The sequence below is a fragment of the Dermochelys coriacea genome, chromosome 6 (genome assembly GCF_009764565.3).
Source record: "Dermochelys coriacea isolate rDerCor1 chromosome 6, rDerCor1.pri.v4, whole genome shotgun sequence".
Classification (NCBI taxonomy): Eukaryota; Metazoa; Chordata; order Testudines; family Dermochelyidae; genus Dermochelys; species Dermochelys coriacea.
In genome coordinates, this window is record NC_050073.1 from 42,438,089 (window position 1) to 42,451,232 (window position 13,144).

A 13,144-nucleotide genomic window follows, 5' to 3' on the forward strand; every position below is an offset into this window, starting at 1 on the left:
TAAACGCACTGCGTTTAATGAACAAACTGGTAACACATAGAGAAGCACGACTTCTAAATATGTGGCAGTACAAAACAAAATGTTAATTTCATACTGGCTTCATAATTAATTACACAAATGTAATCTTTAACTATTTCCTTCCCCCCTCTCCCCCCCCCACACTACTTCTTACAAAGGCCACGGTAACTAACGCATTTCCAAAGTCCTGCTTCCAGAGCTAGCCCTGTACTGTCTTGGAAAGCAATACGCCAGATACAGTACCATACATCAGGTTTGCAAATCATGAGCATTTATCAAATAATTCTAGAAGGGTTACATTTTAAGGTTCTGCTGCTTCATTTCCCAAGCAGCATAATGAGCACCTGTGTAGATCTCCACAGAACAAGAAAAATCCTGACACACAAATTATCTTCCCACAAATCTTGGCTCACTTGTTTATTTCCCACACTCCACCCCACCACCAGCTGTGATTTCAGAGTACATATTATTACATTTGTACGATAAAGCAAAGGGGAGAGTGGCATTTCTGTGTTTAAATTGTGTGTGACTGGACAATGATTATTTGACATTTGAGATCCAATCCTGCATTCTTTGCACATCCAAAGCTCCCTTTGATTTCACCCAGAGTGTGGGTATTGAAGAAATTCAAGATCTGAAAAGCACAAGAACTAAGCTTAATAAATGTAACAGTAGGAACATCAAAACTTGTCTATACTAGGACCAAGGGCCTGCTCCCATTGAAGACAACAGGAAAATTCCTAGCTTCAAACAGCAGTTTCCCATAAATGCATGGAGGGAGGGACTTGATAGACTAGTATGTCTGTAAGTACTATGATCCTAGGTTATCTTTTTCTTTCTCTAGCTCAAAGAACCAATGGGATATTCAACTGCAACTATAAAAGAAATGCAGGGAAAAACTAACAGCAACTTTTGGAAAGCCAAAAAGCAGATGCTCAACTACAGTTTTGGTTGCTTCAGTACATACTGTTGTGGAAGTCCCTCAGATACATCTGTGAACTAGAGAACTACCTTAGCAAGTGTCAAATAATTCTACGTTTTTGTAATTTCTGAGACACTACATTTTGTCACATTGCCTAGCCTTTTGTCCTGTTATATAATGTTGCATCATGCCATAAACTGACACGTGACATGATCACCTAATATTAGTTGTGTGTCAGAAATTAAAAATAAAAAAGATCTTTTCCCTCCCTCACATAGCGAACAATCTATTGCATCAAGTGGAAAGATTAAGCTGAATTTTTGGCAGATAAGCAACATGTTGAGGCCTCAAAAATAGCATCTAATTTTTATTCCCTGCGGGTACCTCAAGATAGCAGGTCCCCCCCCCACCCTACCCATACCCGCACACAGAGGAAATTACCCATGTCTAGCTACCATATTATGCTTTGATTATAGCATAATCTGTTAAAGATGCATAATGGTTTTTAACTATTTTATCTATGTAATTGTTTTAAAGAAACTGTCAACTTAGCTTTTGTCTATGATATCGCTCTTCTTTTGTGATTAAACAAAACAGGAGGTGAGTAGAACCGTTTCCATCAACTTGCTTTAAATAAATTTCATTTAAAATGAATTTTCGACTGTTAACAGTCCCCTTCAGAATTTTGAGCCCAAATACAACTGTTGGGGGTGCTAATGCACAAGAACAAAAGTGAAATCAACCACCTCATTGCCCAGGCTGACAGCCTGACTCTTCAAGCCTCTCTCATACTTCATAGTACTAAGGGCTCACCTACACATGAAAATTACCCTGGAATAAAACAGAGTGGGAATTTAAAGCAGATTAACTATTCTAGATGAACTCCATGTGTAGACACTCAAAGTTCTCTTATTCTGAAATAAGAGCCCCCAAACATGGAGTTAATCAGGAATAGCTATTCTGGAACAATTCTCCATGTAGACAACCCCTTACTTACTCAGCAGTAATAGGTCCAATTCTGTTTTGCCTTACATTGGTGTAAATCAAGTTATGTCAATGGAGATACACAGGTATAAAATTAAGAAACAGGCCTATTAGAACTATTTGTCCAAGTAAGTGTTATTCATTAGGCAATATTCATCCCTATACAGAGGGCAAGCCCAAGGTTGATGGTCTCTAAAGTCCCAGTTACAACCCATTTAAGCATATGTAGAACTTCAGGAGCATATATGTCTGCCCCTCTGTATGGGGATGAACGTCAGCAAGTGAAGAGCAAACAGTATAAATGGAGAGAAGTACAAGTAACTTCTCACTTAACGTCCTCCCAGTTAACATTGTTTCACTGTTCGGTTGCTGATCTATTAGAAAACATACTCCTTTCAAGTCCTGCAATGTTCCCTTATAATATTGTTTGGCTCCCCCGCTCGGCCCTCCTGATAGGGAGAGGGGGCGGGGGTTTGCCTCGTTCAGTCCGCCCAGCATTTCAGCCGGGAAGCAGGCAAGCCCCTGCATCTTGACTCCACTTCCTGGCAGGAGCGCCGAGCAGAGCAGGGCAAGTCCCCGCACCTCGACCCTGTTATGCCCCTGCCTCAACCAAGCTTCATAATCATCATTGGTGAGTACAGTATTACATTATTTAAAACTTATACTGTATATGTTGTGACAGAGCTCCGACCTTGTCTCAGTGGGTCCCGCGCTTCCTGGTGGATTACGCTAGCCTCAGAGGCTCACTGTGACCCTCTACATAGCCCTTCTCCCTCTAGAGGCAAGGGTCACAGTCTACTGAGCCCTTTTCATAAGCCAGCAAGGAGGTTGGTGAGAGAACTCCCACAGTCTCTGTTGTCCCTATGGGCTTATTCCAGAACAGTTTAGCCTCCTGTCCTGACAGGGGCCTGTCTTCCCCTCCCAGGAGGTGTTTCTGTAGTGCGGGTTGAGGGGAAATCCAGGTTCGCCCTCTACTCCAGGTTCTGGTCCAAGGACACTAATGGCAGCAGCTGTTGGCAGCTGACCTTTCATTGCCAGAGTTGCTACATTTCCCTGGGCCACTTCCCCACAGCGCTTCTGCTTCGCGCGCGCGCTCTCCCTCCCTTCTTCACCCTTACCTTGGGGCTCCCTTTCCAGCGGCTTGAGGGCGTCTTCATTACCCAGCCCTTCAGCTGCACTTCCTCTCCTCTAGCTCCCCTCAGCCTGACCAGAGTGAGCCCTTTTATAGTATCAGAGGGGCCTTAGATTCAGGTGTTCACATTAGCTTAACAGGCTCACCTGACTCTTTGCAGGTTAATTGGAGTCAGGTGTCCACCCTACCCTGGAGCAGCCCCTGCTCTGGTCAGTCAGGGAACAGAAAACTGCTTATCCAGTGGCCAGTATTTCTGCCTTCTACTACGCTGCTGCACCCCACTGGCTTGGGTCTATCACAATGTATAGAATGTCTTTTGTCTGGCAAAAAAAAAAAAAAATTTCCCTGGAACCTAACCCCACCTATTTAAAATAATTCTTACAGGAAAATTGGATTCACTTAACATCGTTTCGCTTAAAGTTGCATTTTTCAAGAACATAATAAAGATGTTAAGTGAGGAGTTACTGTAAATTAGGTTTTTAATATTTTCAGTTTGAATAAAAGAATACATGATTATTAGCTGATAATGTTGTCATGATTATTATGGGCCACATCCTGATACCTTTACTCCAGTTAAGTAGTACCTTATTCATTGAGTAACCCCATTAGCTCCAATGAGATTATTCATGAAATAATATTCAACCCGAGTAACGAAAATGAAATTTGGCCCTGTGTGATTATTAGCTTGACAGCATCCCTTTAAAACAAAGGCACAACACATTCTGTTTTCATTTTGATGGAGCTCCAAGGAACCCGGGAAACCATTACTATTACTTTTATCTAAATTGAACACTTTTTCCTTCAAGATATGGGTGTTCGTGCTATTGATATATTATGGTTTGGAATCTTGCAACTCCCATTAGCAATAGTATGAGTTAACCTCTTGTGTCCTATTCTGTATCAAGTGGAGAATAAACATCCTTTGTTTTCACTCTGCTTATCTTTATTAAAGGTCTTTGTCAACAGATTGCCAGAAAAGTTCATGGCTTTTAGTGTATCAGAGAAGCTTTAGCTGTAGAAAGTCTCCTATTCCCCATGCGTACCTCTGTATCAATGCAGACAGACAAGCAACACAATTATTGTCCCCCAGGAAAGCAAAAACAACTGCTAAGGACAGTGGCAATGCACTATCAGAGTTCTCTCCTATTCAGTACAGACATGTTGGGAAACCCAAAATAATTTAGATAACAGGAGGTGGCAGTACAGCAATATTTTCACCTCTCCTGCACATTTCTCCAGGGAAGAAACTGATCATTTTCATTTAGTGTTGCTAAAATTACCAGGTTGAGTTTTTATTTGGAAACTGAAATTTCATGACCATTGACAAGCTCCCTCCCCACCCATTCTCCACATGAAAGTCTGCGAAGGGCCTAGACCTTAGCTTCCAACCAGTCCGTTTTACCAGTGGGGAGAAAAGGAGTATTTGGCTGCCATAAAAAGATTTCTTTTTTAAAAAACACCAAAATTGGCTTGGTTGCTGCCACAAAATGACACTAAAAGCCAGAAACTGCATTATTTTAAAGACCTGGCAAAACTGTAAATTACCTCACTTTCAAAATGTCACAGAGCCCTATCCAGAGCCATCCATTCCAATGAGACAAAACCGTAGTCCAGCACACAGCCCGAGTAGCCAGAGTATGTGCTGGGAATGTCTTCCAAGGTTTTAGTGGTCTCCATTTTGCTTGAGCCCCTACAAAACCTTGATCACCAACCCTGCAGCCTGCCTCCAAATACAGAGCGGTGCACAGAGCACTCCGCCTCAGAGCCCAGTCCTACACAGTGCACATCTCTTGTTGATCCCCTGGTGCTATAATTTAGCTACCAGAACTGAGGAGACAGAGAGGTGTGGTTAGTATTCTCACTGACATATCATCAAGAGAGATAAAGGGGCTCTTTCTTGAACTACAGAGCTTTTTTCATTTAGCTGTCTTGATAAGAGTGGCTGGGCTCATCTCTCACAGATCTCCACACAATTCAAACGCTGACCATTCCCAGGAGAGTTCACTGGCTGTCAGGCCATGGGGGGGAATATGTAAGGTCTGTGAGGTTATTCAGCATGGCATCGTTTTTGGCTACTGAAAAGGTTAACATTAGTTTATCTATCTCCAGAGCCTTGGGATGCTATTCAGTAATTATGTCTCAAGCAATCTTTAATTGTTCAATATGAAAATGATTCACTTCACTTATCCCCTCCTAGCTCTTTGTAAACTGAATCCAGATCAGTTCTTTCTCCTGAAGATAGCGAGAGTTTTGCAGAGAGAAAAAACTTTGCCTAGGGACTGCACTGCTATATATTATATATATATATATACATATACATATATATATACACATATACATATATATATACACACATATATATATATATATATATATATATATATATATATATACACACACACACACACACACACACACACATACTTTGTGCCATACACACACACACACACACACAGACGCACGTGTACATTTTATATGTATAATATATAGAATGCGTACACACCCCACCAAAAAAAAAAAATTAAGGTTGTTAAATCAAGCATTCAGAAGTGAAGAAATGCCAGCATTAAAGTTTTAACACTTCAGCTCAAAATGTTTATCTGTTATCCATAAAAGTGAAAATGTATCAAACTTGTTTATTAACAGTATTATGGTCTGGAAGCAACTCCATTAAATGAAACTGACATCATAAGGCTGGAGGCAGTAGAGAGGAGAGTTCTTTGGTAGATGCCATGGGTAAAGTAGAATGGTTTTAAGACAAGCGAGAAGGAAAGTAGGATGTGAAAGAATACCGGATTGGCAGCAATCCAACAGATTACAGTGATGGAGACACTGCAGAAGACAAATGATAAGACGCTAAAGAAAAGAATGCAATGCAACCAAGATCATTCAGACCTAGAGCTTGACCATCAACCATATTGTGGGACATCATATGCAGGAGCATGACCAAGCTGAGCTTAATGGAGAAATGAACCATGAACAGGAATGAATGATTATGCTGTTTGGCTCCTCATGTCTATAATGATGCCTTGGGATGAGAAGAAGAATTAAAATTGTCCATGCAACCTTAATTCAGCCCCCTTCTACATATGCATTATGATACAGACTTTAATTACATGATCACATTTTTTCCACAAGACCCCTGACTCATTCAGAGCACAAAATGGATGGTACTCACTTAATGAGCAAGTATTCAATATTTTGTTTTCTCCCCCATGTCTTATATACAGCGCACTATTCAAACTCTGCTCTGAAGACAGAATTTTTAATTTCCCCATGGAGTTTGCTATGATGCTTATCACTACAGTGCTTCATAAATATTAATAAATTGATTTTCATAACACCCCTGTGAGGTGAGGGGTTGTATTATCCCCATTTTATAGATTAGGATACTGAGGCACAGAGAGATTAAGGTTAGGAGTATCCACTATTTTTGGGTGCCCAACGTGAGATGTCCAGGACCTGATTTTTCAGAATACTTAGCATTATATAGCACTTTATATGTTCAAAGCACAGCTCTCATGGACTTCAGTTGCAGCTATGACTAGTCAGCACTTCTGTAAACCAGACTTTAGAGTATCATGTTGGGCACCCAGATCATGAGGAACACACAACTAGTGACCAAAAGTTTGGCTTGAGTGACTTGCCCAGCATCACAGAGGAAATCTGTTGCAGAGTCGAGGATAGACTCTAGGAGGACATCCAACTGTCTTAAACATTAAACCATCCTTTCTTTTCCTGCCTCATCCATGCACACACCTTTCAGCTTCTGCAGCACAAGAAACCACAAACGGCCTTCTTCACTACCCTGATTCATCCATGGAATAGGGCAAACAATTATGGGATGATATAATTAAAGACCGCAAAATAATGCATATGCACTAAGAGCACACAAGCAACTTTAATTCTGACATTTCCTAACTTTTAATTGCTTGATTTTGCAAACTTAATCAACATTGTTTTTTTCTTTCAACATCATTTTTTAAACTGAATCTCAGGCTTTTAAAAAAGCAAATTGAAAAAATAGAAATTCCATACTGTGGCCTCATAATGATACCCACATGGATCATTGGCGGAGTTGGACCCTTCAGATCTATAACACAGACCTCTGACACTTTAGTGAATGGAGTAACTGGTAGCAGCATCTCATCCTCTATGGGGATCAGCAGAATAAGAGAATGAGTCTCTCAGATATCTGCTGACATCAAAGGTATCGCCTTAGACTCAAGGATCTTTCGTTCCATTCCAGGCTCTGGAGGGAAACATATTGCAGTGGGCACAGACTCTTCTGCCCATTATCCCGAACTTGATTTCTTCTGCCGCATCCCCTCCAACCTATCCCTGTCCCATTTCAGTCCCATTTTCCTCACCTACTCATTCAGTCTCCAAGTCTCAGGATTCTGATCCCAGTCCCAGTATCCTTGCCCAGCCATTCCCAGACCTCCCGCATCCACGCTACGTGTCCTCAGTCTCCTCGACCAGTCAGTCCCAGCTTCCACACTCAGCTTCCAGCCCCCATTTCCCTCTCTGCCCCTGCTAGCCTCCAGGTATGGTCCCCCACCCAGGCTTTTTGTGTGCATCTGCTCCCCAGCCTTCCCCTGCCAACCCCCAGGTCCAGCTCTTGCCCCCTCTGTATTTGAGTCAAGCAGTCATCTCCTCCTCCACCCTACCAGGGCACCAGCAAGGGAGTCATTCAGAACACAGGAGAGAGAGCCTCCCGACTCTCAGTCCGAGAGCCTGGCCTCATCCCAGAGCAGCTGTTCTAGGGAAAGTCCACCTGCACTCCTGTAGCCTTGGACTGGTGCCTATTCAGTCAGTCTGTGAGGATAGCAAATGAGCAGTCAGGTCACACTTAGAGGAGTTTTCAGGGGATGGAGGATGCTCAGGTAACTTGTGCGGCTTGCACATACACAATCTGGTCAGCACAAGAGACCCAAACATGCTCAGTGAGGATGGAATCTTCAGAGATTTTAGCTGCTACATCTAAGTCTCTACTGAGCCCGTGCAAACTGATTTTTCAGAGGCTTGAAACTTGGACAAATTTGGGTGGATTTTTACAAGGATGGCAAACAGCACATCCCTGACACGTAGGCCACTCCCCTGGCAAATGTCAAGTTCCAGCTCCAAAACATGGGAGCGCTAGAGCTTTCCAAAGACATTTTTTAAAAACAATTTTTTTTAACATTTCAAACAATGTATTTTTCCCTAGCCTCCTTCTCAGAAACAGCTTAGCAGAATTTCAGCCCGAGGCAGACATCCAACATAGTACATTTCACCCTGAACTGCTCAAGTTTAGTAAAGTTATAAGCCACTGAAAACAGCATCTTATAATGGGACACATCAGACAACCTTAAATAAAAGTGGTGCTAACACTGGCTAGAATACAAAAGGGCCAAGTTATGGTTCCATCACTGGGGGGTGTACTGCGTAGGGAAGGAGTGAGGGAGACCTAGCACTGCCACACAGAAAAAAAGCCATAATGCTACACTGCAGCCAGAATTCAATGGGACTACTCACATACTTATGTGCTTTGCTGGACCACAGCCTAATTAACTTGCCAGCGGGCATAAAATGAGGTTATGGTAATAGATGCTAGAACCCATGTCTTCTGACTCCCACTTCAGTTCCTCAGATAGCATGCTGCCATCACACTGCTCACACTTCAGGACTCAATGTGTCTCTCTGTCTGTAGTAAATTGAAATCCAAATTCCAGGGCTATATCCTACTCTCAGTGTAAAGTCAGAATACTCCACTGACTTCTTAAAATTACTCTGGGTTGACATCAATGTGACTAATATGCAAATGAAGTCAGTGGACTTATTCTGACTTTATGCTGGTGTAAATAAAAGCAGAATTTGGCCCAAGAAAGTTTAGAACTGGTGCTCTGCTGCCACCTATTAGTACTATGCATAACGACATCATGTTGCCGTCTCATCACATGACACAGGCCAAACCTGTATTTAAAGTAACAATTTCTCAATCCTTCCCCTTCATTTTCCATTTTGGGATCTAAATGCAGCTGAATTTCATAGATGACTATATAATGGGGCTTTGAAATCCAGAAAAAAAAATAAAGCCATCATTTAAACTGCAGTCCAGAGATCTGACTCTCAGAATTCCTCCCTATCCATCCTAAACTGGGCTCACAGATAAAATATATACAAATAATGGAGAGTGCTCAGTTGTTGTCTTGATACAATGATCCAACCATCCAGTGAATCCGTCTCAGACCCCTTTCCAGTTATGCAGACAGAAGCAGTCATGTTAGGTAGCGAGCAGGTGCTCCCCCACTTTGAAGACTCAGAGAAAGAAGCCAGGTATTGGAGCAATGTGCAGCAAGGAGGCAAACAAAGAAAAGCAGGCATTAAAGAGTGAAGTGCACCAATAAATGACCAAAGCAAAGCTCAGCTGAAAGACAGGATGACATCTTGGAGGACACAGAAGTGGAGAGACAAATTGCAGTGATTAGTGACATGCTCCAACAGAATATTGCAATTTTAAAAAATCTGGATGCTATTTTCCAGTCATTATTATAAGGCATTCATTTGGGGAGCACTGTAATGTAAATCCATAATGCTGAAAAACTACTGAAAAAATTAAATAAAATAAGCACAGACATATCAAGACTTCAATCTTTCAGTGGCCCAATCTAGTGTCACCAATTTCCAACTCTGGTAATTTATGTTCTGCCTTCCTAAATTCTCCTTGAAGTTTCATCTGGGAAAAGTATTATTATTATTTACTTAATATAATGGAAGCCCAGCTAATAATAAATATACAAGTGCGGTATAGTAAAACCAATACAAAAACATGTACATTGTACGAAAGAAACAACCAGAGTTATCCTGAACCAAAACAATCTGGCACAAGGTCAAATCATAATGCTAAGGTGGTGATTTTCAACTTGTGGTCTCTAAGATTTCCAAAAGGGTCCACACCTCCATTCAAAAGTGTTAAGGGGTCCACAAATTAAAAAAGGTTGAAAACCACTGTCCTAAGGTCAGCTACTTCACTCAATGAAAGGGAACATTTATTTGACTTCTGCATCTTATAAGCCCCAACCACACTGTTGGCTTTTAACAAATAATAAATAACCAGGGAAAAGCCCAAAAAACAACGAAGGAATAATCTAGGATTTGCATCCTAGCCTAAAGGCAGCTGGAAAGGGTCTCCTTCAGACCTTCTCCAGGAACAAGTACACAACCAAGGACCCTTGGGTCAAGAATCCTCTCCCAGACCCCATCCTGACAAACTATATACCTAGAGTAATTCTACCCTAGCCATCCTGCTGAGCGGGGCAGGGAGGGAGGGGGGAATGCAAGAGGCAATTGCTCAAGCACTGGGGGTTAGCTACAGGCACCTATGGGCAGAATTTTGTTCTTGGGGAGAATCTCAGTTATAAAGAACTTTATATAATAAGTTTAAGACCCAGAATTTTATTCTTCACTTGCTGTTCTGAATTTTTGTTTAGAGTTTCTAGGAACATTTTACTCCAGAGGTGGCTGCATTTCAGTGGTGGATGAACTTCAAAACATGTTTAGTTTTTATGTTAGTTTGTAATGTTCATAAAGTGTTTTAGGGATCTTCCAGGACAAAAGGAACTAAAGAAATATAAGATCACGATTATCCCTTAAAATGTACTTTTAATATCAACTGTTGCAACAAGCCCTGGGTTGCACATGCAGATCTTTTTAGTTTAGTCATTTGCCACTCTTAGACTGTGAAAATCTATGGTGGCAGTTTGTCAATGTGTTCTCAATTAACTCCACAAAAAATACCATGAGAAATTTTAAAATAGTTTAAGCCAATTAGGACATTGCAGTCTGCTGAGGAATGACTGCACTTTTAACACTGTTTGCTTCAACTACTTATGGAGTGCTCCAGCACAAAACATAAAGCTGACTTTTTAGGAAGAGTATCCAAAGCAAAACATTTCAGGTTTTTAATGTTTAACTTGATGTCTATATTCTAGATGTTGCTGATAATAATTCCAGCACCTAGGAATTAGCAGAAACCATTTGACTTCGAGTCTTGAAAGGAGGCTGAACCCTACATAATTTCTCAAATATGATCATCAATAATCTCTCTGCTATAGCACCTGTTCTCGCTCTTCATATTTTACATATTTACCAGCTGGGTAAAGAATATGCTAAGTTATAGGTCTGATTCTTATATAATGTACACTAACAAATCACATATAACTACTAAAGTTCATGAAATAAAAACTGTAAGCGAGATCAGAATCAGGCCCTTTGTCTAAATTGTTACTGAAACAAAACAAATGGCTCTTGTGGGTTTTTTTTTTTTAAGACAGTCTTTCAAATAAGTATTAAGCAAGTTACAGAAAAGTTATACTAAGCTGGGTGAAAAAACATCTCTGTTCATATTATTACTTGCTCATTTAAACATACTGTAGCAATTTATTTCTTCTGGTGTTTAGGGCTTTAAGCGAAAATGGCTGAAATCCTAGCCCCACTGAGGTCAATGGCAAAATCCACATTGACTTCACAGTGGCCAGGACTTCAGCCACTGGTCACTTAAAATCCCACTTCTAAATCACTTCACCAGTTGCAGCTTACAATACTGAAACTTCGGTTACTTTAGAAATCAAAGTCTTATTTTGACCATGAATTCATTTACTTTGTGCTTGTCACTCTGCTCAGAGAGTGAAGATAAATATTGCTTGCCTTTCTTATGCATGCAATGCCATTAAAGTTGACCAGAGACTGGTGTATTACTATCAGTGTGCATCAATGCACTACAAAGGACTTTAATACTGTCCTCTTATCCATGCATGCAACTGGGCCCATGCAAGGGAACTCAGTGGGAGTATTCAACTGGAAATTAAACAGAGGAATGTTTAAATACACCCCAAAAAAATGTTTTAATTGAAATTTAGGACCTAAATGACCTGACTTCATCCCTGTAAAAACACCATTAACATATTTCAGTAGAACAACAGAGTATCTTAGGAACAACAGAACCCATAATAAAATGCAAGCACTGTTTACAGAGAATCATGGAGACAAAGGCTGTCTTAGGTAAATTAAGATGTTTGATTTACCTTGGAATAAAAATGCTTTGCTAGCATGTAGTCCTGACACTTGCGTAACTCCAATAGTTGTATTCACAAGATCCAGTTCTGTGATAATATCAATTTGTAAATTGGGATCCATTCCAAATCCGACAACTGTTTAAAAACAATGAACATTCAATCGATTTTTATTTTAAATCAAAGCATTAAAATAACAACAAAGAACTTCTAGTACAGTTTGAGGTACGTGCAGATACTATGTACAGTAATCACTTAAGAGACAGTAACCCCGCAGATGTAAAGAGAAGATGTTCTTCTCCGTTGACTACCATTAAGCTAATACCTTTTATCTTCACAAATTTTAGAACACAATAAAGACAGTACATTTAACACATCAGTATGACATGGCAGAAGAACTATCACAATTAAATAAAACTTACCCAACTATAATAAAAAGCAACAAAATGAAGACAGAAAACAGTAGCAGAGGAAATGAGTAATCACTCAGACCAGCAATGCTCATATTCACCTACCTATACTAGTACCAAGGATTTATTGAAGTCTAAATACTCCTTTCATGATCAACTGAAGCATGCTAGCATTCCATGCTGAGCTGCAGCTACTCTTTAATTTTCATAGATTAGGTTACGGTACTTACTTCCACAATTCACTGTAAATTAGATGTAGTATAGCTTCCAAACTGGACACCATGCCCCCCATGAACTGCTGATAGAGTATTCTTTAGCATTCTGATGGAAACGGGTGATACATGATTCCATACCGTCACTACAAATGACAGTGGGTATTCAAGCCCAAGTGGTAACAAAATTGCTGCACAAATTTAGGCCCAGAGGCTCAGGACAGCTGCTTGATCACAGAACACTTTAGGTGGTTAAATGTGCAACCTTTATCCAGTAGGGAACAAGATATGTCAAGAAACCAGCGTGGTTTGTTCTTACAAGGGTCCACCCATCAGCATGGTAGCTGAGATAGTACGAGATCTGTGCCTGGCATATACAGCAAGAACCTATTGTAGAATACAATCCTGCTCTT

General features: G+C 40.6%; 1 protein-coding gene across 10 annotated transcripts in view; it reads right to left on the reverse strand.

Moving 5' to 3' along the window:
- Window positions 1–13,144, reverse strand: part of NELL1 (neural EGFL like 1) — a 411,949-nt gene that overhangs the window by 390,285 nt on the left and 8,520 nt on the right. For all 10 annotated transcript variants that reach the window (XM_038406763.2, XM_038406768.2, XM_038406766.2 and 7 more), the window contains exon 2: window positions 12,122–12,247. In XM_038406763.2, the coding sequence (XP_038262691.1) occupies window positions 12,122–12,247 (126 nt within the window). The remainder of the gene's footprint in view (window positions 1–12,121; window positions 12,248–13,144) is intronic.